The sequence below is a fragment of the Ursus arctos genome, unplaced genomic scaffold (genome assembly GCF_023065955.2).
Source record: "Ursus arctos isolate Adak ecotype North America unplaced genomic scaffold, UrsArc2.0 scaffold_2, whole genome shotgun sequence".
In the NCBI taxonomy this organism is placed as follows: Eukaryota; Metazoa; Chordata; class Mammalia; order Carnivora; family Ursidae; genus Ursus; species Ursus arctos.
This window is the reverse complement of record NW_026622874.1, coordinates 37,795,028-37,821,654: the sequence shown is the minus strand read 5'-3', so window position 1 is coordinate 37,821,654 and position 26,627 is coordinate 37,795,028. Positions and strand designations below refer to the sequence as shown.

Genomic DNA, 26,627 nt, shown 5'->3' with positions numbered 1-26,627 from the left:
TAGCACAGGGGACGGGAGGAGGAAACGCAAGTACCCTGATGAGGTTCTTACTCTGTACAGGAAGAGGTGTATTATTTGAATGTAAACTGTGATAAATTAAAGATATATATTATGTACCCTGGATAAATCCACAGTGTTGTTGGCTACGTCAACACTCCCTTCTCAGTAACTGAGAGAACAAATGGAAAGAAAATCAGTAAGGATACAGAAGATTCCAAGAACACCATCAACCAACTTCACTTAATTGACATTTGCGTGACACTCCCCGCAACGAAAGCAGAATGCACATCCTTTCAAATGCACAGAGAATACTTAACAAGACAGACCATATTTGGGGCCATGAAACAAGTTGCATTAGATTTTAAAAAGGTAAAATCATAGAAGTGTGTTATCTAACTGAAGTAGAATTAAAGTAGAAGTCAAAAAGGGATACCTGGAAAATCTCACCTATTTCAAAATTAAAAAACACACTTCTAAATAATCCATGGCTAAATGAAGAAGTCATAAAGTGAATTAGAAAATAACTTGAATGGGATGAAAATGAATACATGTATCGAAACGTGCATATAGGTAAAACAGCATTTAAAGGAAAATTCACAGTATTAAATGCTTGTGTTATAAATGAACGAAGGTCTAAAATCTGTGATCTAAGGTTTGACCTTAACAGGAAGGAAAAAAAGAGCAAGTTAAACCCAAAGTAAGCTGAAGAGAGGAAATAGCAAAGATAAGAGCAGAAATCAATGAAATTGAAAACAGAAAACGCACAGAGAAAATCAATGAAACCAAAAGCTGGTTCTTTGTAAAGATCAATAAAATGGATGAACCTGGAGCCAAACTAATTAAGAACAAAAGAGAGAACGCACAATTCACCAATATTAAGAATGAAAGAGAAGATATCACTAGAGATCCTACAGATAGTAAAAAGATACTAAGGGAATATCATAAACAACTTTATGCTGACAAATTAAACAACCTGGATGAAATGAATAAATTCTTTGAAAGTCATAAATTACCAAAGCTCATTCAAGAAGAAATTGATAGCCTGAATAGCCCTATATGCCTGTTAAAGAATTAAATTTGTGGTTACATCCTTCCCATAGAAAACTCCAGGCCCAGCGGCTTTATTGGTAAATTCTGCCAAACATTTGAAGAAGATACTATGTCAATCCTATATAAACTTTTCCAGGAAGTAGAAAAGAAGTAGGGAAGACAGAATCCAAAAACAGACCCACACATATACGGTCGACTGATTTTCAATGAAGGCTCCAAGGTAATTCAGTGGGGAAAGGAAAATCTCTTTGTGAAAATGGTGCTGGGCCAAGTGGATAATCAAGAAAGAAGAAAAGAAAGCCTCGACTCTTACCTCACGCCACATGCAAAACTTCACTCAAAAGGGCTAGATCTAAAAGTGAGAATTCAAACCATAATACTTCAAGAAGAAAACAGGAGAAAAACCCTTGGGACCCTGGGTTAGGAGCTAGTTTTCTTAATTTACAAATGAGGACTCAGTCATAGAATAGGATAAGGAACTCGCTGAGGTCTCATAACCAGTTAGGTAGCGGAACTAGTCTTCGAACCCTTAAATTCATACTCAGATTTGACGTACTTGACTGGCAAGGGTTTGGGCTCTGTGTGGAAGTGAATGAAAATGCCCATGACTGCTCCCTTCCCCTTCACATTCTGCTCTGGTCATACAAGTGTGCAGGCCCCGCCCCCCAGGGACAGATGGCTTCACCTGCCCCGGATGTGAACACTGCTGTCCACCACCAAACAGACCACGGCTTTCCACTGTCCTGGGACGAGTTGTTCAATCTAAACCTCCTGCAGCCCCCGCGCCCGGCCTGTGCTCATAATGTTCTCCTCTTCTCTGCAGGCCCACTTCCTGCTTATCCCTCAAGGATGCTCCTGCCTCCTTTAGGAAGCCCTCCTTGATGCTCTCAGCTTGCAGGTCTCCCCTCCTCTGAGGTCCTCAGGACTTTCTTGGATCTTTTGTTAGTCTTATCTCCCTTCCAGAAGGTGGGCACCTTGAGGGCAGGTCCCATGTCTGAGTTGTCTTTGTATCTCCCTGCACGGCGCCTGCTCAGGGCCCATCGAATGAATGAATGGATCTTGAGAAGCCATCGCGAGTGAGGGTCTTTTGTCCTTGGATCTCCTCGGAAGGTCAGGCCCCCACTCCACCCCTAGAAATGTAGGAAGGACTCTTTGCTCATCCTTGCTCTGTGAGTCCCTAATCAGGGCCAGGCAGGCCACAGGCACTGGGCCATCCCCTCTGTGCAAAGCCCCACTTCTCCCAATTGCACTGCAGTCTGAGCCAAAGCCCTGCCCTCCCGGCCCCCTGCAGGACCCTGCAGCAAGAAAAGTACTTAGGAGAACAGTTCATACAGGCCAAGGTGTTCGGCTACTGCCTCACAGTTTCTAAGAACTTCTTTCTTTGCTCCTGGCCCTAGTTTGTCCTGCTGCGGTAGCAAGGCAGAGATGGCAAGAGAAAACCCAAAGAAAATAGCTCTTGCAGGTTTCCCTGGTGGGGGCAGGAGTGAACGGTGGCCTGTACAAATTCATCTAGTCCATCCCCCTGCCTCTGGGGGCACTCTTGGTCTTTTTGGGTGGACAGTTATCTCTGGCATCCAGAAAACTTTCCCTGGGCTACATGTTTCCATGCCTCAGAAAGGTGTTTTTGACATCCACCCTCCATCCCTCCTGGTGGCTTGTGCTCCCCCCTTCCTGCGTCTGACCTGCAGTCCGGCATGAGAGGAGACAGGGGAAGGCAGAAGCCTGCATCCCAGGGGAGGGAGTGAAGAGCACCCGGGGTCAGGCCACCTGCTAGGCCTTGGAGCCGACACTGGGACAGAGTGGGGCTCAGCCTTCCTGAGGCTCCCTCCTTCCTTCCCACCCCCAGGAACTCTGGAGTATTTCCTGGGAGCCTGGGAGGTTCAGGGGCCTTAAGGATGGAGGAGGACAAGAGCTTCTATGGGAGGTCACATAGAGGTCCTCCTCTGGAAAGGGAGGCATCCCATCCTGTGTGTGACACAGGGCAGGAGGGGCTGCGGAGGAGGTGAGAGGGGCCCACAGAACCCTGGATGAGACCAAAGCCCCATGCACTTGATGGTCTCTCTCAGCGCCTTCCGACAGGGGCCCCTGGATCACATCCTGAGTAGGGTTTTCCCCAGCCCAGACTCTTTCTGGCCCCGGGGAGGGAGCGATCCTAGGCAGCCCTGGCTCTGTGTCCCCCACACTCTAACACCCAGGAAAGCCTCTCGTTCTGTTGCTCACGGGATTTTTGCCAGAGGCGTGCGGGACACACAGGTAAAGGAGTGAGGGAAGTCTCTCCACCCTGCAGACCCTCCAAGCCCTCTCGGAAGCCGCGGCGCAGAACCCACCCATCCTTCCTGCGGCAGCCTGGTATGAATTCTTCCAACACGCCAACGCCAAGTTACCTTGCAAATGATAAGCTTGTGTTAGCCTAATGTTTTAATGATGAAAGGTACAGAAAGCACCCATTCCACACATGCCCTGGATGCCCTGGCCCTCACTCCTGTCCTCTGACCCCCACTCCTCCCGTCTGCGCTCACAGCAGGCCCCACTCTTCCTGCTCTCCCTCCAGGAACCCGCTTCCAGAAAACAAGGACTTGGCCTCTCTCTTGCAGATGGGTTCTCTCCGGATCTCCCGGAAGAAGTGAAGAAAGAAGCCCCACGGAGAGAGTGGAGGAGGCTCACGGTCACGTTCAGGGCTTGGCTTGGCGTGGAGAAGCTGAATGTCGCCCCTCTTCTTTTTCTTTCCCCGAGGACTCCATGCCCTCCTGCCCCTCACTCCAGTCCCTGGTGCTACGGGCACGACCGGTGTCCTCCATCCTTTAGGGTCAGCTCTCTGGGCCAGTGTGGATGTCAAGAGTGAAGTTTCAGGGATCTGTCATCATCCCATGGCTGTGGGGCCAGGCAGGGCCATCCCAGGGTGAGGCGGGGCTAGGAGCTAGATTCTGCAAGACACAGAGCACCGGGATATTCCGCCAGTCCCGAGGGGGCACCTGCCCCTCCTGCCCCTGCTCCATGGGGAAGGTCACACTGTGACACGGTCAGGCCCGGGGGCTCTGCCATCAGGGGCCATGGGCTCAAATCCAGAGACACCGTGTGCTCGCTGAGCTTGGGCAAATTCCTCCCCTGGCAACCACTCCCAGACACTTTTGAAAACACCCTTTCAGGATGAGGCGTGTGCACACCCTGGGGCACTTTGCGAGTGGCTTCCCAAGGGCCTTGGCACAGACGCCGCAGAGAGAAAAGGTGTTCTGGTTCAGGGCCGGAAGGGCTGCTTTTGCACAAAGGTCAATTCTGAATAATTTAAAATGTTTGGGGGTTACTTTGTTTTCTATTCAAAATAGAAGATGGTTTAAGTGCTACAAAGGAAAAACGTTTTCTTATTAACATAGGTTATTTTCCTTACTGAAAAGGAGACTCCCAGTAAGGAAATCAGCAAGGCTTTTTGGGCACTAAATGGCTGTGTCTGGGCATGTTTACGAAGGTGTAACACAGAAGGCAGAAGGAGCCCTTTATCTCTTGTCTTGAAACATGTCGCAGGCCATACGGGGAAACTTAGGTCGGGGGTGCATGGCCCCCTAAGCCAAGAGCTAGTCCTCAATGATCTAGTTCATTACTGCGTCGTGCAGACAGGCAAATCACGGCCCCAGGAGGGCGACTGACAGCCAGCTGGAGTCACGGAGTTCCTGTGGACACGGCGGTTAGACGACCCTGGTACCCTGACCCCCAACCCAGCCACTCTCTCTGAGGGGACAGGGAGGGCTCCCCGAAGGCAGGCGGGCGGCTGCGCCTCTGACTCTCCTTCCCTTCCCCCCTCTGCCAGGGCGGCACGTTTACCTGTGACGATGAGGCTGGCCATGCTGACAGCCTGGCCCAGCGCGTTCTCGGCCACTGCCTTGTACAGGCCGCTGTCCTTGGGGGAGACGCTGGGGATGATGAGTGAGCACACGCCCAGCAGGTCGGTGCTGTACACTGCAGGGTTTCCCGCCAGGCTCTGCTCGTCCTTGAACCAGGTGACATGCGGCCGCGGCCAGCCCTGCACGGCGCAGCTCATGCAGCACTCGCAGCCCTGCGGCAACAGGTGGGGCCGCAGACCCACCAGGAACCGGGGCTTCTGGCTCAGGTTCGGCTCCCGGTAGCTTGGAGCCTTCACCGTGAACTTGTCTGTGGCAAAAACCAGGACGAGAGAGAGTTGGGTCAGTAAGCGAGGAAGGGATGGCCGAGGCGTGAGTCGGGGGGGCAAGTTTCCGGTGGAACGTACGCACTTTCTGGGTCCTTCTGCCACATCTTACCTGTCAATTTGGCCCCCGTGGCTTGACTCATTTTTTTTTATCCTTTTCTTAAAATACATTTTGGATTTTATTTTTTATTTTTTACTATAAGCTAACGCCCATTCCCTGTGGACAAACTAGAACGTGTGAGAAAGTCAAAAGGCAAAGGAATAAAACCCAAGCATAACCTCACTGCCCATCGATGACCAGAGCTAGCAATTTGGTGTGGAACCTTCCAGACATTTTTGTGTTTCAGAAATATGGAATCACGCATTTGATTTTATAATCTGCTTTTTCTAGTGACTACTTTGAAGGCCCACACCTGTTTGACTGTAAAATACACTTGGTTTTCAGAGAAACATTAACCTCTCTTTGCCCTGTGGCCTGCGGCTGATTTGAGAGGCCACCCAAAGGCATCCTGGACACGCAGACACCAACAGCCCTCTGCTCTCTCTGGATCCTCCCTGAGTCAGGCACACAGGACAGCAATGCAGGTGGGTTGAGCTAGCTGGGGAGGTGGGGAGCTGGGGAGCTGGGGAGGTGGGCAGGGCAACAGCTCCTGGCCTCCCGCTGGTGGTGGAGCCAGCGACACATTGAGCCTTGAGCCGCGCTCGGCCCCCTCTGCCGGAGCTGCCGCTGATGCAGCCCGCATCCCCGAGAGCTCACCTCGCTGCCGGGAGATGCACCAGGGCTGGCTGGTGTCGGAGGGCAGGCTGGCCCCCAGCTCGTTCTTGGCCACCACCCGGAAGTGGTACTCGTGGCCGGGGAGCACGCCCAGGAGAGTGAAGTGGTTGGTGTGCACGCGGTCGGCCGCCTGGAGCCAGGGCCCGTGCGCCGAGGAGCGGGTCAGCACCTCGTAGTACAGGGGGACGTCCCCGGCCTCGTCCGGAGAAGGCTCCCACTCAGCCGTCACCGTCCCGGGCACGTTCTCCTGCAGGCGGATGGGCCCGGGCGCCTTCGGGCATGCTGCGCGAGAGAGCAAAGGCAGCCGAGTTGGGGGGACCCAGTAGGGCACCCCAGAATGGACTTCTGTATGGCCCTCTTCCAGGTCCCCAAGTCTTCTGGGGTCCTGGGGAATGCAGTCTGGCCGTGCAGGCAGCTGGAGCTGTCTACGGTTATCTCTAGAGCGTGGAAAGCCTCTCCTACAGGAATCATTTGAATACACTCTGGCTTGTAAGTAAAATGACACAGGACATGGACAGTGGAGGGGCTTTCACAAGACTAGGTTGCAGAGCCCCCATTGTTAGCTGTTGGTCGTTTCTGTATTCTAGAAGCTCCTGCAGGGTGGGCAGGGTCTGTGTGGGAGTCCCAGTGGGGGAGGGCAACGTTTATCTCGTATGAGGACCACAGACAATGCTTCCAAGGCTCTTTCAAGTGAGGTAATGGCGGTGACTGTCTTTGCTCACTGACAGTCACAGACCGGGGAAGGGCTCTGACTTAACTGTCCCTAAGTTCCTGAGGCAGAACAATGGACCCCCCACACCCCGCCCTACCCCAGACTCTCCCTCTGTCTTTCCTCCTTCCTTTCTTCCAGCTCTTAGGAAGGGCTGGTGGTGTGGTCACTCCGTACACCCAGGCTTGGGACAGCAGCTGAGACCTGTGACCAGGCCAGATGGAGAGCTCCATGCCTGGTGAGTGGTGAGCCGGTGCCAGGAGCCCCTGCCCGGGCCAGCCTCACCTGCCACCCTGAGGGAGAAGCGGTAGGCAACTTCCCCGCCCTTCAGACTCCTCAGCACGACGGTGTAGAGGCCGCTGTCGGAGAGGCTGGCCACAGGAATCAGAAGCTGGGTGAGGCCATCCTTGGTGGAGGTCACATTGCTTCTCAGCAAGGGCAAGCCGTCCTTCAGCCAGGTCACCTCAGGCATGGGGACAGCCTGGGAAACAAGAGGAAAGAAAGGTAAGGAGGGGATGTTTTGTGGGGGTGATGGCATTGAAGCTGGGCCTAACATCTAAGTGGGGCGAAGAGCCTTCCAGAGGAGAAATATTGGTGCAAAAGCACAGAGGGGGGACATGCCTACTCGGGGAGAGGCTGAGAGGGAGTGATCCAGGGAGGCGTGGGGGAGGCTGTGGGATAGGGAGGAAGCAGGAAAGGAGGAGTCAGGCAAACCCCCAACTCCCCGTGAGATCCTCTGGCACTGGTCACCCTGGGCATCAGAGGCCAGTGGGGATGCGGACAGTAACTTACCTCACAGGATCGTTCTGAGGACTGAAGGAGTTAATAATACATGGAAAGCATGGAGTACAGGGCCGAGGAACACTCAGTGCGTGTTAAATATTTTTGGCACCATCATTGTCCTTATTATGGTCTAATAGTTAAGAACGTGTATTTCAGAGTTATATGTGGGCTTGAATCAGGCTCTGCCACCTGTGACTTCCCACACAGATGATGATGATTTTAACAACAACAATTAGTAATAGATAACACAAACTGGGTGCTTGCCATATGCCAGGCACTACTTATGTGCTTCCAATGTTGTAATTCCTTGAATCCTCAGAAAAATCCTTGGAGATAAATTACTATTATCCTCATTTGACAGATGAGGAAGTTGGAACACAGAGAGGTTAAGACATTTATCGGAAGTCAAACAGCTAGTGAGTAATGATGCTAGAATCTGACCCCAGGCAGTCTGAGCTTCCAGCCCCCACACTGCTCGGCAGCTATCCTATCCATACAGCACAGGTGGTGTTGGTGGAGATCATCCTGAGGCAAACGCAGGATGTCACGTGCTTGTGCAATACTCATAACTCAATACTCAGGTCTTTCTAAAGTCAAAAGGGACTATCCACGCTGCAGCTGCACTGAATTCCCAGACCAAGCAAGGAGAGAGGCAGAGAGCAGTGGGCTTCACAGTTTAGAGGTGCACTAACAGAAGCTACCACTAGAGGGCGTTGTAGACAAGCGCAGAATGGCCACCGAGTGGCCAGGTGGGGACCCTGCCTTCAAGGGGGACCCTGCCTTCAAGGAGGACCCTCTCCCTTCCTCACTTCTGGCCTGATTTCCAGCACAGGCCTGGGCCACTGGCTGGGGACCAAAAAGGAGCGGGGTGAAAGAGAACCACAGGGCTGAGTCTGGCTCCCCTCCCCACTCCCCATGAGATATACTCACTTCAAAATAGACAGGCACACGAATGGTGTCCCCAACTCTGACCATCAGCGAGTCCCTTGTGCTGGAGTCCATGAGGAACTTGGGACGGACTGGAACACACGAGATGGCTCGTCACCTCCCTCCACACTTGGGTCCCAGCCCCAGGTCTCCAACAAGGCAGAGCTGGAGGGGGATGTCTGGGCCAGACTAATGGATGCAGAGATCCATGCAGGGGGTGGGAGAGGGGCTCTGAAGGAACTGTAGAGGGAGCTGGGAGGAGAATTCTGGGGGGTGCGGGGCAGGGACCTGCAGGAGCTGGTGGGGAGATGCTAGCCAGGAAGGAATGGGAGCTGAGAAAGGAAAGCCATCAGGGAGAGGAGTAGGGTTAGGAGAACAGAGGACAGTGAAAAAGTCATCTAACTCTTGTTTTGCAGATGAAATAAACACTGATGGGAGGCAGGGAGTGACAGTCTTGAGCCCACATCCAGCTGGGGGCAGAGCCAGGACAAGATTCCAGGATTCTGGACTCCAGGTGCAGTGGGCCGTTCATTGTACTCGTCTCCCTAATTGTAACTGTGTCAACTAGGGCCTGTTGGGATGGCCCAGGGCCGCTGCTTCCAGCGATTAAACCCAAGGGAAAAGACAATCCACCTTTGGATAACAGGGAGCTGGGGTCTTCTACTCTGCACATGAACCGCGGGTGTTGAGCAGCACTTAGACCTTCTTAGGTCACGCTCGGGAAGCAGCAAAGAATCCCGGAGGGGGCCTGGACTCTGGAGTCAGAGTCACCTGGTTTAAATCCTGGCTCTGCCACATACCAGTGGCGTGACCCAGGGCAAAGCACCTTTGACCTCAGTTTTTCCTTATCTGTAAATTGGGGGTAAAAACATTAACCCTGTAGGATTTTTATGAGTTGTCATGAGAAAACAGTTCTGAATGGACCTGCCTAGTCCTGTGCCTGGCTTCTAACAGGTGCTTGATAAAAGACACGTCATTACACCAGGGAAGGGGATCCTGGCTCAGCAAGTACATGGCTGCTGCTCAGAGGTCTCTCTCGGGAAGGGCCAGCAGGAAGGGAAGGCGATGGCACTCACCGGCAACAGGCATGACTTGCACTAACGTGTCCAGGGCGGTGGGCTGGCCACGGCCCCCGTCGTTAACTGCTGTCACTCTCACGAAGTAGCTCTCTTGGGGCCGAAGCCCTTTGGCTGTGAAGGTGGTGACTGGCACGGTGCCCTCGTGGCAGGGGCTCCACTGCAGACTGTCTGAGCCCCGCAGCTCCACCACGTATCCCTGGGCTCTATCCCCATCCTGCGCGTCCGGCTGGGCCCAGCTCAGGGTGATGCTGGTGTGCGATGTGTCTATGACTTGGAGGTCCCGCACGGGCCCAGGGGGTCCTGGCCAGGCACCGTGGGAAGGTCAGGAATGGCATCACCCTCTCTGGAGGGAGGCCACTCAGTGGGGATATTCACTAGTTTTCCCGTGGGGGGCTGGGAGTCTCTTCACCCACCTGTTCACCCACGTCCCCTAACTCCCATTCTGTAATTCCTGAAATCTGGTATCTCAGCTGATGACTTCCTGGGCTCCAAGATCCCAGAAGCCTAGAATTCTATATCTTTTGATTCTGAGCTCTGAATTAGTCGAGACTGCCCTTTGGGCACTCAGTCCATATTTATTCTTCTCCTGTTAAGTGGGAAGGAGAATAACACAGGGCCTACCTACCCACAGGGGCTTTGGAACAAAGGTGTGATGTGTGTGAGGGGGGGAGCCTTAAAGACGCTGGTTTCTAGATCCCATCCCCAGAGACGTGGATTTCATTGGTCTGGGGTACAGCCCGGACAGTAGGAGTTTCAAGAGCTGCCCAGGTGTTTCTAAATCTGGGCGAGGATGGTGTTTCTCAAACTTTAATTTGTTCATAAACCACCGGGGGATTTGGTTAAGACTACAGATCCTAATACAGAAGGCCTGGTGAGGCCTGAGATTCTGCATTCCTAACAAGCCCCCGTAATGCTGCCGGCCCAAGGCTCATGCTCGGGAGCAAGGGCCTCGGAACGGTCGTGATTGGGACGGCTACTATAGGAAGGATACTGCTTATGCTACTTGTGGTCTCCACTCCCTATCAGTGATGAGAGAGAGAGAGAGAGATTGATAAACTAGGATGGGGTTGGTCCACTTGCAAGGAAAAAAATGCATGTGTCTGCTTTCCCCTCCCCATCCCATATTCTGCCCTTTCTAGGACAAAAACTTAGACGCCACTCGAGTCATTAAACTTGTACCATATTCTATTTTTGCTGGATTGATTCCAACAGCCCGGACACCTACAGTGTGCCAGGCCCTGTAGGGATACAAAGGTGCTCTCGAGGTGACCATGTGGCCAATTCAGCGAGTGCCAGAAACGTGCTGCTGCCCTGTGGCTTGTCATTAGCAGGCTCACAGGGCTCACGAGATAAGAGGCTCCTCAGAGACATACAGAGCCTTTTCCAAGCCGTATGCTTGGAATGAGATTTTTGATGGGTGGTTTGTGGAAAAGGTATTCTCTCCTCCAATTTGGGAGATTTGGCTCAAAGTAGGACAGGTCCCTTCCCTGTAGGGCCTAGAAATATCATAGGCCAGGTGTTAGAAGCATCTTTGATCACAGAACTTTTTGGCTGTTTGTGTTGTTCTCAACATATCTATTGACATCTCTCTGTGGCTTGATGTCTGAAATCCCAGATAAGGAAATGCTGTTCTAGACCAGAAGTGGAGGCTTCTTCTTTATTTCCCTAGTTCCTGGCACAATGTTAGCCATTGTGATGGAGGTGATGAGCGAGGATCTGCTGGGTAGTCAGTGGTGAGCTTCCACGGCGACCTCCCACCTGCCCCACGGCGATGACAAGCCCTCACTGGGGTGGGCGGACGGTTATAGGATAGGAGCAGGTGGGCCAGCTCGAGGACTGACCTGCCCAAAGGCTGAGGAGCGAGGAAAGCGTTCCCAGGAAGGGGTTCTTCTGATCCCTACTGCCTGGCCTCTGGGCCTGTTTGATCTTAATTCCCCAAGGTCCCTAAAATATGCCTTTCCCCAGCGGCCTTTCGACCCCTGTCTTCCAGCCTTCCTGACCATGTCCTTCAGGACAGGCTCTGACCTTCCTACAGCCCATGTCCTGTCCCATGGGCTCTAGAACTATCCCCTGCTCATCACCACCGCCACCCCCAGCCTGGGTTAGTGCTCTACTTACTCATGGGGTCCCGAGCAAAGACGGCATCCGATGGGGGCCCAGGCTCTCCGGGGCCAGAGGGAGACACAGCAGTGACCCGAAACTCATACTGACAGCCCTGCCGCACGTCCACCACGGTCCACCTCCTCTCTGTGAAAAGCCCATCCCACGTTCATTCCCCGGGACAGGACCAGGTGATGGGCACACGATGGCCTGGTGCCTCCAAGCTCTGGAAAACACCAAGCCTAGGGCCCCAACACATTCCTCCTCTCCAGCCAGCCAGCTAGGGGTGACTCGCTGTCTCCAAAGAGCACTGCCCAGGGTGTGAGAGGCCCCAATCCCTGTCTGGTTCTGCCACTAACTTGCTGAGTGGTTTTGCACAAGTGCCTTCATCTCTGGTTCTCTCTGCCTTATGGACTTCTAAATGTTGTTATAAATCTATATAGATTTATAGATCTGACAGAATGACTAGATAGTGAAGTTGGGAGAATGACCTTAGTTCACTACCCTCTTTCCAGAGATGAGGATCCTGAGGTCCTAAGTGGCACAGCCCTGGCTAGAAACCTGGTCTCCTGACAACCTGCTGAGGGCTTGGAACCTGTTCTTTCTCCTGCAAATGTTGGCTTGGACGTTTCTGAGTTCTTTCTGATCTCCGAAAGCACTTTCCTGGAAACTGTAGGGAAGGTAGTAGGACAGGGGCCACGTCTCCTCATCTAATGGATGAGAAAGGTAAGATCCAGAGAGAAGAGTGCATTGCCTGAGGTCAAGGCCAGAAGGAGAGGGGCCAGGGCTAACAGCTGCATCTCTGGCTTCCATCCTGAGACTTCTGTTAAACCAGGGTTTCCTAACCTTGGCACTGTTGGCATTTGTGGCCAGCTGATTCTTTGTTTGAGGACATGGGGACAGGACGGGGGCATGGCCTTGTAAACTGCAGGCTGTTTAACAGCGTCTCTGGCCTCTTCACACTCGATTGCTACCCCCACCTTCCCGCACTTCAGTTATGACAACCCAAAATGGCCAGACAACTGTCAACTGTCCCCTGGGCGTGAAACCACCCCAAGTGAGACGCACTGTAGGAAGGGATCTGGCAAGAAGGTGCCGCTGCACCCTGGAGCCAGGAGGTCATCTAGGGACGCTTTGGGGGCCAGGGTGATGTGAATCGTCCATTCAGGCCCACTCACCAGGCACGGGCTGGACATTCACTGCCATCCAGGTGTTGCTTCCCTTCTTGCGCTTCTCGATCAGGTAGCCCAGGATGTGGGCACTGCCAGGGCCCCGGGGCGCTGTCCACGTCAGTGTGATGCCCTGGCTGGAGGCCGACTGGATGGTTGGGCTTGAAGGGGGCCCGGGGAGAGCTGGAGGAGCGAGAAGGGGCAGGTCAGCCAGAGGCCGAGGCAAGGTGCCAGCTCACAGTAAGGTCCTAGGGGACAGGGAGTGGGGCATCTGGGAGTGGGCCACGTTCTGTTCTTTCCTAGGGAGTGTCAGGGGGGCTGAGCTCTGGCTGTGGCCTAGGAGCCTAGACGCAGCCCTGAGGCCCCTCAGCCTCAAGTCCCCGGAGGGAGGGCATGTGATGGATGATGGTGCTTGCCCCCCCACCAGGTTCCTGAGAAAGTGGGCTCTGCTTGTCCACCCCTACTCCCAGAGAGCCACGGCTGGGAGAAGACCCCATAAACCTCGTTTCCTGATTGCCTGCCAAATCCCAAATGAAGATGAGGTAAGGAGTCTCCACAGTGCTCTGCAAGGGCCCCAAGACCCCCCCAACACCCGCCCGAGTCGCTCAGAGTCTGGGGCAGTCCCACCCACCCTCTGGGCATGGTGGAGAGCCAGGGAACACTGGGGCCCCGTCCATCCTCTTACCCTCGGGAGCCACCAGCACCTCCGTGGACTCCAAGGCCTCCCCGGCCCCCTCAGAGGTCACAGCCCGCACTCGGAACGTGTATTTCTTGCCCTGCTCCACGTCGGCGTCGGTGAAGGTGGTGCTGTCTGCAGGGGCCTGGCCCGCCCTCAGCCACGCGCTCCGGCCAGCTTGCTGCCTCTCCACCACGTAATGCTCCACGGCCCGGCCCCCGTCGTCCTTTGGGGGCCGCCAGCGGAGGCAGACCCCAGCCCCCTGGCGATTCTGTACCTCCAGGGGACCTTGTGGGGCCTGGGGCTTGTCTGCGGTCCCACGGAGAGGAGCAGGAAAAGAAGGGGGGGTCAAAGGAGCTGGAGGGGAGCGGTGCTAGACCTCCCCCCTCATCAGCGGACAAGCCTGCGGTGGGGTAGAGTACCCAGAGAGCCTTGGGCGTTACCTGGAAGTGTCCCTGGTCTCCACCCCCCAACTCACACATACACCCACAGAGGTGACTCGAAGGCACCACTGTGGGCGGTAGAGGCACCTGCTCAGCCCTCTGGCCACAGGCAGTCCTAACTTGCTGGCACTGTTCAAGGCTGGGGGCCACCCCCCCACCCCAGCGATCCCCCTGGGCCCAGTGCCTTAGCTCCCAGAGAAGCCCAACCAGAGGGAGCCCAGCCCTGTCTTCCTAACCAGTCTGAGGAGGGGAGAGAGGACACAGTGAAGCAGGTGTGGATCTTAAACAGCATGCAAATGAGGATTGGAGCAGGGGGGCACACTCTGGGCCTGCTCCTGCCGGCAGGGAGGACCCAGAACCCCGGGACCCTTAGGCCTTGGCTGGGGGGAAGGCTGGGGCTGGCACCTATAACTTGCAGGGTGAGCTCGGCCTGCACAGAGCCTCCCTCGCTCTTCAGTGTCACGCTATACCGGCCACCGTCCTTCCTGCCAGCGCTAGGGAGGCACAGCCGAGTGAAGTCATCCCCCAGGGCCACCTGGACCCCGTGGCGGCTGCTGCTGCCCACTTCGGCCCCGTCCTTTCTCCAGACAGCCTGGACTGGGAGGTGGCTCTTGAAAGGGATCTTCACTGTCACCGGCTTCCCAGCCTTGACCACCAGTGGCTTTCTCAGTTTCTCTGCGACATCAGGAGCGATGACAGGGCGATCTAGGGATATAACAGGGTCAGAGAGTCCAAGGCAGCCAGGGCACTGTGCACCGGGGGAATGGGGAAAAAAGGACCTGGAGAAGGAAGTGTAGGCTGAGAGTAAAGACCACCCCCCCCCCCGTGAGGACAACCGAGGGGATGGAGGGGCTTCATCTGCAGCAGGAGGGAACAGGGCTTGACCTCCTCAAGGACTTCCTGACAAAGAACAGGGAGGATACAGTTGGCTTTTTAAAATCACCTTCTCGGACTGCGGATGAGATTAGGCACTGGCTGCAGACTAGCCACACACACAGGTGTTTGGAGGTGGCACATACCACCTGGCGCACAGAGACTGCTGAGCAGGGAAGGGAAGGGCTGAGCCTCACCGTGGACGCTCAGCGTGGCCTCGCTCCGCTGGTGGCCGGCTACGCAGGTGTACCTCCCAGCCTGAGTCCCCTGCACACGGTCAATGAGGAGCCTGTGCACGAGGCCATCTTGCTCAAAGACGACTCCATCCCGGGCGCTGAGCTGCAAACAAGGGCCGCGGAGGAGCCCGTCATCCCCACCCCTGTCCAGCTCCTCCTGGCGGGGGGAAGCAGGGCCCCCTACGAATGCAAGGTAGGAACTGTAATCACAGCAACGTCGATGGAACGCTTGTGATGCACCAGGCGTGTGCTAGTACTCTCCATACTTAGTACCTCATTTAATGTTGCAACGACCTTATGGAGTCAGTACTATTATTGGCCCATTTTATGTGTGAAACCAGAGGTAGGTGGCAGTGCTGGGATCTGAAGCCCCGGTCTAGCTGATGCCAAGGCCCATGCTCTGAACCACTGAGATGTCCATCCTCCTAAGAGGACAGGCGTGGCGGAGGACAGAAGGGCTGTGCAGAGGCAGGAGAAGGCCCATCTGGTTGGGCCGAGGTGGCGTTTGTACCATGCCTTGAAGGACAGTAGAATTCAACAGGCGCTGCGACAGGACCGGCATTTTGGATGAGGAAGAGGCATTTGGGAGAGGAAGGGGTGTGTCCAGGGGGGAGCGAAGAGAGTACACATCTACATAAAAACCCAGTTTTATTTTAAAAACACCAGTGCGCTGGCTTTAGGCTTCTCCCAGGGTAGGTGCTCTAGTGAAATGAAGAATAAAAAGTCTTGGGGCGCCTGGGTGGCTCAGTCTGTTAGGTGTCTGCCTTCGGCTCAGGTCATGATCCCAGAGTCCTGGGATCGAGCCCAACATCGGGCTCCCTGCTCAGCTGGGGAGTCTGTTTCTCCCTCTACCCCTCCCCCCGGCTTGTGCGTGCACGTGCTCTCTCTCTCTCTCTCTCTCATAAGTAAAATCTTAAAAAAAAGAATGAAAAATGTTTCTTGCAAAGCCCCTACCCTCTACTCCTTGTTGCTTCACTACTCCCCATCCACACCCCTCCCCCCTCCCTCCACCCATAAACTGGTCGGTAAAGCATGGGGGGCAGTACCTTGACTCCATCTTTAAACCAGGCAACAGGGCCCAGGTCGCGTGTGAGGGTACAGGAGAACACAGCAGCCTCTCCCTGCTGCACTTCCATGTCAGCCAGGCCCTGGGAGAAGTGGCCCCTGGGGCCTGGAGAGACACAGAAGGAGTCTGGGGGCTGGTCACCCAAGGATTTCCCCCAAGGCGCAGCCTCCCAGACCATGGCCTGAGCTCTGGGAGGGCACCATGTCCTGCCAACTGGGCTGAGCCCATGCCAGCAAAACCAAACCTTCCAATTTTCTCAGCAGGGTCTAGGCTAGTATAGGGGACCTGGGGTGCAAGGTGGTTGAAGGCCCCTCCCTTGAGTGACACAGATGAGAAGTCTGAGTAACCCACAGAGAATATTTCAACACCTCTAGTTTTTTGGACATAGGGTGTTAAGACAGAGACCCAGAGACCTCTGAGACCCTCAGGGCTTGGAGCCCACCTGCACGAGGAAGGAGAGGTTGGTTTCTGGGTGGGAAGAGATCCCTGAAAATGGGGGGAACTGGCAGGGCAAACTCCTGGAGCTGGAGGCAGAATTGAGACCGACACAGTCATCCCTGTCCCCCTAGGCACTACCCCACTGGAGCCATTCCCCTGAGAAACACCTACCTTGGGTCTCCCTGGGGAAGCCGCCAGTGCCAGGCTTGTATCTGGATCTGGGACTCTGGGAGGCATCTCTCCCCTGGCCATAGATGTCCGATCTGCCCTCCAGGTCACCTCTCCTGCTGCCAAGATGACTCAGGGGCTCCCAGCTCTGGTCTTCGTGCAGAGTCACCCCTCGGCTCTCTCTGTCCTCTCCTCCCAGTGGCTGCCCAGAACCTCTGGCCTCATCTGCTCCCCTTCTCTTTGCTGTTCCAGCCTCCACCCCTGACTGTCTTTGAGACCTGCTCCTGAGCTGGCCAGGCCTTCTCTCTGACCCTCCAGACTCTTCTGCTCCCCATCCCTCATACTCCTTTAGGGCCCCTGGACCTTGGGCTTTGTCATTCTCAGCCCCCAGGGACCCCTGATAGCCCAGGGACCCTCTTTCTCCTCTTTGTCCTTTGTCTAGCTGAAAGCCCAGGCCCTGGATGCCCCCTGATCTCTCCATAGAGTCTTTTCTGCCCAAGGTGTCATCTAGATGATTCCAGGCTCCCCGAGGCCCTAAATCCCCAGGTTTTGGGGTAAGGCCATTCTCCCTATCAGTGAAATTCCCCTTATCCAGGATGCCTGAGTCTCCCGAGCCAGTAGACCTTCCCCATCCAGGACCTGAACCTTTGCTCTCCAGGAACCATGGGTCTTGACACCCACCAGCCCCTTCTTGGCCTGGAGCACCCTTCCTGCCCCTGAAGCCCTCTGGCCCTTCATGGATCCCCCTGAAAGTGGCATCTTTCTCTTGCAGAGATCTAGAAGTTCTGGAGCCTGGGGACTGATTCTCAACACCTATGCTGCCTTGGCCAAACCCCTCGTCTTCCCTGCCTGGGACCCCAGTGTGGCTTACCCCTCCTCCATCCGCAGAACCTGACATTGATTTACCCCTTTCCCCAGGCATCCCGCCACTGTCCAGAACCTGGCCTGTGCCCACCGAGCTCCCGCATGTCGCTCCCACCCTTCTGCCTCCGAGCAGTGAGTCCCCACCTGCCTGAGGTGCCAGTCCCCCCAGGCCAGCTGCTCTACTCCTGTCTGCTGTCCCAGGCCCTGCTTTCCAGAAGTCCTGCTCATGTCCAGGCTCCTGAGCAACTGCCCCTGCCCTGGTCTCACCCTCCACTGTCCCTCGACCATCAAGAAACCCAGAAGCCTTCATACCCCCTGCTTGGCCTACAGACCTGCCCTCCCTACTGGGAGCCTCTCTGTCCCCAGAAGATCCTGGGATCCCAGCAGCATCTTGCCACTCTCTGACACCTGATTTTCCCATAGAGCCAACAGCTCCTAGTGCCTCAGGAACCCCTGAGGTTCCAGAGGCCCTGAGACCATTCTTGGAGCCCTGGCTGTCTGAAAGAATCTGTGGACCTCCTTGAATCCCCTGCCTCTCTGGGTCCCAGGGGCCATGCCCGCACACGGTGCCATCTGCAGTGCCCGGCATTCCAGCTGTCCTAGAGCCCATTCCAGGACCTGCCCCTTTCACAGATCCCTTTCCTCTGCCCCTCTCTGAACCATCCTTGGAGCTTGTGCCACCATCAGACCCCTCTGATGCCATCCAATATTGTGACCCATGCTCGGTGGCTTCCTGGCTGCGGGGTCCACCTCCAAAACCCGCTCCAGCCTGAGTGCCTGATCTTCTGAACGTCCCTGAACCGTCTCTGTAGCCTGCTTCACCTTCTGACCCTATTTCTCCCGATCCTCCGGAGCCTTCCCTATAATCTGCCTCACTTCCGGTCCCCAGTTCCCAAGCAGCCCCCAAACCATCCTTATAGCCTGCTTCACCCCCCATCCCCATTCTCCCATAACCCCCCAAACCATCCTTATAACCTGCTTCACCCCCTGACCCAATTCTCTCAGAATCCCCCAAGCCATCCCCACAAACTGCCTCACCTTCTGATCCAATTCTCCCAGAACCTCCCACACCATCCTTATAACCTCCCTCACCCCCTGCCCCCATTCTCCCAGAACCCCCTAAGCCATCCTTATAACCTGCTACACCCCCTGAGCTAATTCTCCCAGGACTTCCTAAGCCATCCCTATAATCTGTCCCATCCCCTGACTCCATTTTCCCAGAATCCCCTAAGCCATCCCCATAAACTGTCTCACCCCCCATCCCTATTCCCCTAGGACCCCTCAAGCCATCCTTATAACCTACCTTACCCCCTGACCCAATTCTCCCAGGATCCCCCAAGCCATCCCCATAAACTGCCTCACCCCCAATCCCCACTCTCCCAGAACCCCCCAAACCATCCTTATAACCTGCCTCACCCCCTGACCCAATTCTCCCAGGACCTCGTAAGCCATCTCTATAACCTTCCCCACCCCCTGACCCCATTTTCCCAGAACCTCCTAAACCATCCCCATAACCTGTCGAACCCCCGATCCCTATTCCCCCAGAACCCCCCAAGCCATCCTTATAACCTACCTTATCCCCTGACCCAATTCTCCCAGAATCCCCAAAGCCATCCCCATAACCTGCCTCACCCCCCATCCCCATTCTTACAGAACCCTCCAAACCATCCTTATAATCTGCTTCACCCCCTGACCCAATTCTCCCAGGACCTCCTAAGCCATCCCTATAACCTGTCCCACCCCCTGTCCCCATTTTCCCAGAATCCCCTAAGCCATCCCCATAACCTGGTTCACCCCCAATCCCCACTCTCCCAGAACCCACCAAACCATCCTTATAACCTGCTTCACCCCCTGACCCAATTCTCCCAGGACCTCCTAAGCCATCCTTATAACCTGTCCCACTCCCTGGCCCCATTTTCCCAGAATCCCCTAAGCCATCCCCATAACCTGCCTCACCCCCCATCCCCATTCTTACAGAACCCTCCAAACCATCCTTATAACCTGCTTCACCCCCTGACCCAATTCTCCCAGGACCTCCTAAGCCATCCCTATAACCTGTCCCACCCCCTGGCCCCATTTTCCCAGAATCCCCTAAGCCATCCCCATAACCTGCTTCACCCCCAATCCCCACTCTCCCAGAACCCTCCAAACCATCCTTATAACCTGCTTCACCCCCTGACCCAATTCTCCCAGGACCTCCGAAGCCATCCTTATAACCTGTCCCACTCCCTGGCCCCATTTTCCCAGAATCCCCTAAGCCATCCCCATAACTTGCTTCACCCCCAATCCCTACTCTTCCAGAACCCTCCAAACCATCCTTATAACCTGCTTCACCCCCTGACCCAATTCTCCCAGGACCTCCTAAGCCATCCCTATAACCTGTCCCACCCCCTGGCCCCATTTTCCCAGAATCCCCTAAGCCATCCCCATAACCTGCTTCACCCCCAATCCCCACTCTCCCAGAACCCTCCAAACCATCCTTATAACCTGCTTCACCCCCTGACCCAATTCTCCCAGGACCTCCTAAGCCATCCCTATAACCTGTCCCACCCCCTGTCCCCATTTTCCCAGAATCCCCTAAGCCATCCCCATAACCTGCTTCACCCCCAATCCCCACTCTCCCAGAACCCTCCAAACCATCCTTATAACCTGCTTCACCCCCTGACCCAATTCTCCCAGGACCTCCGAAGCCATCCTTATAACCTGTCCCACTCCCTGGCCCCATTTTCCCAGAATCCCCTAAGCCATCCCCATAACCTGCTTCACCCCCAATCCCTACTCTTCCAGAACCCTCCAAACCATCCTTATAACCTGCTTCACCCCCTGACCCAATTCTCCCAGGACCTCCTAAGTCATCCCTATAATCTGTCCCACCCCCTGGCCCCATTTTCCCAGAATCCCCTAAGCCATCCCCATAACCTGCTTCACCCCCAATCCCCACTCTCCCAGAACCCTCCAAACCATCCTTATAACCTGCTTCACCCCCTGACCCAATTCTCCCAGGACCTCCTAAGCCATCCCTATAACCTGTCCCACCCCCTGGCCCCATTTTCCCAGAACCTCCTAAACCATCCCCATAACCTGCTTCACCCCCAATCCCCACTCTCCCAGAACCCTCCAAACCATCCTTATAACCTGCTTCACCCCCTGACCCAGTTCTCCCAGGACCTCCGAAGCCATCCCTATAACCTGTCCCACCCCCTGACCCCATTTTCCCAGAACCTCCTAAACCATCCCCATAACCTGCTTCACCCCCAATCCCCACTCTCCCAGAACCCTCCAAACCATCCTTATAACCTGCTTCACCCCCTGACCCAATTCTCCCAGGACCTCCGAAGCCATCCCTATAACCTGTCCCACCCCCTGTCCCCATTTTCCCAGAACCTCCTAAACCATCCCCATAACCTATCTCACCCCCGATCCCTATTCCCTCAGAACCCCCCAAGCCATCCTTATAACCTGCCTCACCCCCTGACCCAATTCTCCCAGGACCTCCTAAGCCATCCCTATAACCTGTCCCACCCCCTGGCCCCATTTTCCCAGAATCCCCTAAGCCATCCCCATAACCTGCTTCAACCCCAATCCCCACTCTCCCAGAACTCTCCAAACCATCCTTATAACCTGCTTCACCCCCTGACCCAATTCTCCCAGGACCTCCTAAGCCATCCCTATAACCTGTCCCACCCCCTGGCCCCATTTTCCCAGAATCCCCTAAGCCATCCCCATAACCTGCTTCACCCCCTATCCCCATTCTCCCAGAACCCCCCAAACCATCCTTATAACCTGCCTCACCCCCTGACCCAATTCTCCCAGGACCTCCTAAGCCATCCCTATAACCTTCCCCACCCCCTGACCCCATTTTCCCAGAAACTCCTAAGCCATCGCCATAACCTGCTTCACCCCCCATCCCCATTCTCCCAGAACCCTCCAAGCCATCTTTATAACCTGCTTCACCCCCTGAGCTAATTCTCCCAGGACCTCCTAAGCCATCCCTATAACCTTCCCCACCCCCTGGCCCCATTTTCCCAGAATCCCCTAAGCCATCCCCATAACCTGACTCACCCCCCATCCCCATTCTCCCAGAACCCCCCAAACCATCCTTATAAACTGCCTCACCCCCTGACCCAATTCTCCCAGGACCTCGTAAACCACCCCTGTAACCTTCCCCACCCCCTGATCCCATTTTCCCAGAAACTCCTAAGCCATCCCCATAACCTGGTTCACCCCCAATCCCCATTCTCCAAGAACCCTCCAAGCCATCTTTATAATCTGCTTCACCCCCTGAGCTAATTCTCCCAGGACCTCCTAAGCCATCCCTATAACCTTCCCCACCCCCTGGCCCCATTATCCCAGAATCCCCTAAGCCATCCCCATAACCTGCTTCAACCCCAATCCCCATTCTCCCAGAACCCTCCAAACCATCCTTATAACCTGCCTCACCCCTTGACCCAATTCTCCCAGGACCTCCTAAGCCATCCCTATAACCTGCCCCACCCCCTAGCCCCATTTTCCCAGAATCCCCTAAGTCAACCCCATAACCTGCCTCACCCCCAATCCCCATTCTCCCAGAACCCCCCAAACCATCCTTATAACCTGCTTTGCCCCCTGACCCAATTCTTCCAGGACCTCCTAAGCCATCCTTATAACCTGCCCCGCCACCTGGCCCCATTTTCCCGGAATCCCCTAAGCCATCCCCATAACCTGTCTCACCCCCCATCCCTATTCCCCCAGAAACCCCCAAGCCATCCTTATAACCTACCTTACCCCCTGACCCCATTTTCCCAGAATCCCCTAAGCCATCTCCATAAACTGCCTCACCCCCCATCCCCATTCTTCCAGAACCCCCCAGTTCCTCCTTATAACCTTCTTCACCCCCTGAGCCAATTCTCCTAGGACCTCCTAAGCCATCCCTATAACCTGTCCCACCCCCTGACCCTAATTTCCCAGAACCTCCTAAGCCATCCCCATAACCTGCTTCACCCTCCATCCCCATGCTCCCAGAATCCCCCAAAGCATCCTTGTAACCTGCCTCACCCCCTAACCCAATTCTCCCAGGAACTCCTAAGCCATCCCTATAACCTGCCTCACCCCCTGACCCCATTTTCCCAGAATCCCCTAAGCCATCCCCATAACCTGCCTCACCCTCTATCCCCATTCTCCCAGAACCCCCCAAGCCATCTTTATAACCTACCTCACCCCTTAATCCAGTTCTCTCAGAACCCCCTAAGCCATCCCCATAACCTCCCTCACCCCCTGACCCAATTCTCCCAGGGCCTCCTAAGCCATCCCTATAACCTGCCACACCCTCTATCCCCATTCTCCCAGAACCCCCCAAGCCATCTTTATAACCTACCTCACCCCTTAATCCAGTTCTCCCAGAACTCCCCAAGCCATCCCCATAACCTCCCTCACCCCCTGACCCAATTCTCCCAGGACCTCCTAAGCCTTCCCCATAACCTGTCCCACCCCCTGACTCCATTTTCCCAGAACCTCCTAAGCCATTTTCATAACCTGTCTCACACCCCATCCCCATTTTCCCAGAACCCCCCAGTCCACCCTTATAACCTGCTTCACTCCCTGCACCAATACTCCCAGAATCCCCCAAGCCATCCCCATAACCTGCCTCACCCCCAATCCTCATTCTCCCAGAATCCCCCAAGCCATCCTTATAACCTGCCTCACTCCCTGACCCAATTCTCCCAGGACCTCCTAAGCCATCCCTATAACCTGTCCCACCCCCTGATCCAATTCTCCCAGGACCTCCTAAGCCAGCCCTATAACCTGCCTCAGCCCCTGACCCCATTTTCCCAGAACCCCCCAAGCCATCCTCATAACCTTCCTCACCCCCCATCCCCATTCTCCCAGAACCCTCCAAACCATCCTTATAACCTGCTTCACCCCCTGACTCAATTCTCCCAGGACCTCCTAAGCCATCCCTATAACCTGCCCCACGCCCTGACCCCATTTTCCTGGAACCTCCCAAACCATCCCCATAACCTGTCTCACCCCCCATCTCCATTCTCCCAGAACCCTCCAAACCATCCCCATAACCTATCTCACCCCTTGACCCAATTCTCCCAGATTCTCCCAAGCCATCCCCATAACCTCTCTTACCCCCCATCCCCATTCTCCCAGAACCCCCCAAGTCATCCTTATAACCTGCCTCACCCCCTGACCTGGTTCTCCCAGAACCCCCTAAATCATCCCTATGATCTGCCTCACCCAATGAACCCATTCCCTCAGGAGTCCCCAAACCTTTCCTATAGTCTGCCTCATCTACAGACCCCATTCCCCCAGAAACCCTGACACCATCCTTATAACCTGCCTCATCCCCTGGCCCCATCCCCCCAGACCCAAGACCCTTTGATCTTCCTCTATAAGCTGTTCTGCTTCCAATTTGCTGAGACCCTTGAATTCCTGATCCTCCCCCATGACCAGGCATGCCACCAGACCCATAAGCCCGTTGGCTCTCAGAACTGGCCCCAGCTCCAGAGGCCCTAACACCAAGGTCCCTGGTGCCAACCCCATCATTCACTTTGTCTCCTGCCTTCAGCTCCATGGTTCCTGCTTCCCCTGAACCACCTTCACGGCCTCCTTCTCCAAAGGCCCCCAGAGCCCCTGAGGCTCTGAAGTCCCCATAGTCTCCAGTCTGATCCCAAGGCCTTATTCTTCCAGAGACCCCTGGTTCTGCTTCTACATGTCCCTCCCCAACAGCTGCCATGGTTTCAGAGGCCCCAAGGCCCCCTCTACCCACAGACCCCACTGTCCCAGGACGCCCTAGGCCACCGCTGGAATGATGCCTTCCCCCAGGGCCAGTATCTCCCCAGGCTTTGGATGCATCCTTGGCCCCTGGAGGCACCCTGGCTTCATCCATGGGTCCTCTATCAGGGCTACCTGAGCCACCCTCGAGATTAGCAAGTTTCCCAGAACCCCTTATTGCAGGACCATAACTATCTTTGTTTTCAGACCACATTCCCCCAGGCACCCCTGAGCCATGCCTATAACCACCCCCTTCCTCAGACTCTGTTCCCCCAGGTGCCCCAGAGGCAACTTTGCCACCAGTGCCATAACCAGATCCCATTTCTCCTGACACTGCTGAGCCGTCGCCATAGCCAGCCCCATTCTCAGGACCTAGTCTTCTCGCATAGCCTACGCCATCGCCATACCTAGATGCCATTCTCCCTGGACCTCCTAAGCCATCCTGGTAGCCTGTCTCACCTGTGGGTCCTTTTCCTCTGGAGTTCCATGACCCACTCCAGAAATCTGGTTCAGAACCTGTTGCCCCTGGACCTCTTAATCCATCAGTGTCTCCTAGTGTCCCTCCAGACTCCTGAGCACCCAGGCTTGGAGACCCAGTTAGCCTGTGGCTTCTGGTATCCACCCCCTGACCAGACCCCATCAGTCTAGCACACTGGGTACCACCCACACCACCTTCCCCTTCACCAGACCCCAACATTCCAGGCCTGTGGTGGGTCCTGGTTTGGCTGAGGCTGGACCCTGTGTCATCCCAAGGACCTGTGCTCTCAGACTCTACTCTGCCAGCACCCTCTGCTTCCCACTGACCTTCTGGCCAGCCTTGGGAATACTGGAAGCTTCCAGAGCCATACCCTGCCTCACCCAAGTCTCCAGCTGTCTCCTGGCCCTCCCTTCTCCTGGGCCCCTGTAGGCCCCTCTCCCAGCCCCTGGGAACTCCTGGGCCTGCAGGGCTGGTTTTGTAGCCCTTTCTCCCACCCACAGACTTCCCTGGGCCTTGATCAGCTGTCTGTAGTGACCCCTCAGCTTTGGCCTCAGGCCCCCCTCGTCCCAGGAGGAACTTTCTGCTACCAGGTATTGATGGTTCCTGGGCGTTCTCTCCTATAGATATCTGCCCTCGAGACTCCTCTGACCCCCAGTAGCCCCCTGCTTCCCCATCATCAGCATCTCTGCCTCCCTGAAAGCCCCAGGACTCAGGGCCTATGCCTGTCTTGGAGCCTCTTTTTCCAGGATACTCCTGGGCCCCAGGACCACCTGCCCCACTGCTGTCTCCAGCTTCCCCCAGGCCAGTCCCCCTGCCCCACACTGCCCTTGTGGCTCCTCTCTGTCTTTCCCTGCTCAGATCACCCTCTCCCTCCATCTCAGCTAGGCTTTCCCCCTGCAAAATCATCTCCATCACTCCCTCTTCTGACCAAGAGCCCACAGGACCAGACTGGGATCCCTTCAGGGCTGTCTTTCCTCTCCCAGGTCCTAAATGAGCACTGAAGGGTTCTTCCTGGCTATCCCTGTCCAGGGGACTCCCATGGTCCTCTCTGTACTCCTTTCCTTCCCCACTGCTCCCCAGTCCTCCCGCCTGAGGGTACCTGGATTCAGCCTCCCAGCCTCCTGATATCCTACCGCATCTGTCTGCATCACTGTCTCTGCCATGATCTTGCTGTTGACCTTCCATGAGACCCAAACCTGATTCTAGGCCCTCTCCCTGTACATAGGGGCTCCCTGGAAGGCTTCTGACCCAGCCTCCCTCTCTGTGGAGCTGATTTTCCCCAAGGGGAATAACCATGCCTCCCTCTGCTTCCAGAAAGCCCTTTCCTGCCCGCCCAGGGCCCCAGGCTGAGCCAGCTGCCCCATCACTCCCTATCAGGGAGTAGCCATGACCACCAAGGCCACCTGTCTCTAGACCAGCTATGAGCTGTAGCCCGGAAGCAGGCCTGGCCCCATTGAGGGAGCCCTCCAGGGGGCCCTGCTCTCTGGGTTCCCCTCCCTTGCCGGTGATGCTCCTGGAATCTTCTGCTTTTGAGGTCTGGGCTCCTTGGGCTTGCAGCTGACGGTCAGCACTTGTGGTCAGAATGCTTTTATCCTTCCCTGCTTTGGTGAGAGGTCAATGCCCCCATTGAGAGACAAAAGAAAAGACCTGTTAAGTCAGGCCAAGGCACCTGTCGGGCCCCAATTTCTTTGCCTGACCCTCAGTTTCCCCAGTAGAGAAAACGTTGACCATCTCAGAAGGAAGCCAGGGTGTACCAGCTCACTGATAGATGAATCCTATCACCACCTCCCCCAGCCCTGTACCCACAGCCCACCCTGCCCTGCTATGTGGTTCATGAGGAGTTTTGGAGAAAATACATAACCTAAAACTCCCCTG

The 26,627-nt window shown here is 55.3% G+C and overlaps 1 protein-coding gene across 3 annotated transcripts in view; it reads right to left on the bottom strand.

Moving 5' to 3' along the window:
• Positions 1-3,433: 3,433 nt before the first annotated feature.
• IGFN1 (immunoglobulin like and fibronectin type III domain containing 1) overlaps positions 3,434-26,627 on the bottom strand; it is a 35,390-nt gene continuing 12,196 nt past the window's right edge. Inside the window, exons 12-25 of one of the 3 annotated variants that reach the window (XM_057315427.1) lie at positions 19,517-26,353; positions 16,655-19,462; positions 16,026-16,150; positions 14,941-15,082; positions 14,276-14,575; positions 13,437-13,736; positions 12,761-12,934; positions 11,601-11,729; positions 9,480-9,782; positions 8,407-8,495; positions 6,979-7,174; positions 5,967-6,266; positions 4,867-5,193; positions 3,434-3,974 (exon numbers count right to left, since the gene is read on the bottom strand). In XM_057315427.1, coding sequence (XP_057171410.1) covers positions 3,961-3,974; positions 4,867-5,193; positions 5,967-6,266; positions 6,979-7,174; positions 8,407-8,495; positions 9,480-9,782; positions 11,601-11,729; positions 12,761-12,934; positions 13,437-13,736; positions 14,276-14,575; positions 14,941-15,082; positions 16,026-16,150; positions 16,655-19,462; positions 19,517-26,353 — 12,044 coding nt within the window. In that variant the 3' untranslated portion in view covers positions 3,434-3,960. Of the gene's footprint in view, positions 3,975-4,866; positions 5,194-5,966; positions 6,267-6,978; positions 7,175-8,406; positions 8,496-9,479; positions 9,783-11,600; positions 11,730-12,760; positions 12,935-13,436; positions 13,737-14,275; positions 14,576-14,940; positions 15,083-16,025; positions 16,151-16,654; positions 26,354-26,627 lie in introns of all 3 variants that reach the window. The other 2 variants (XM_048225330.2, XM_048225331.2) reach the window with 2 other exon arrangements.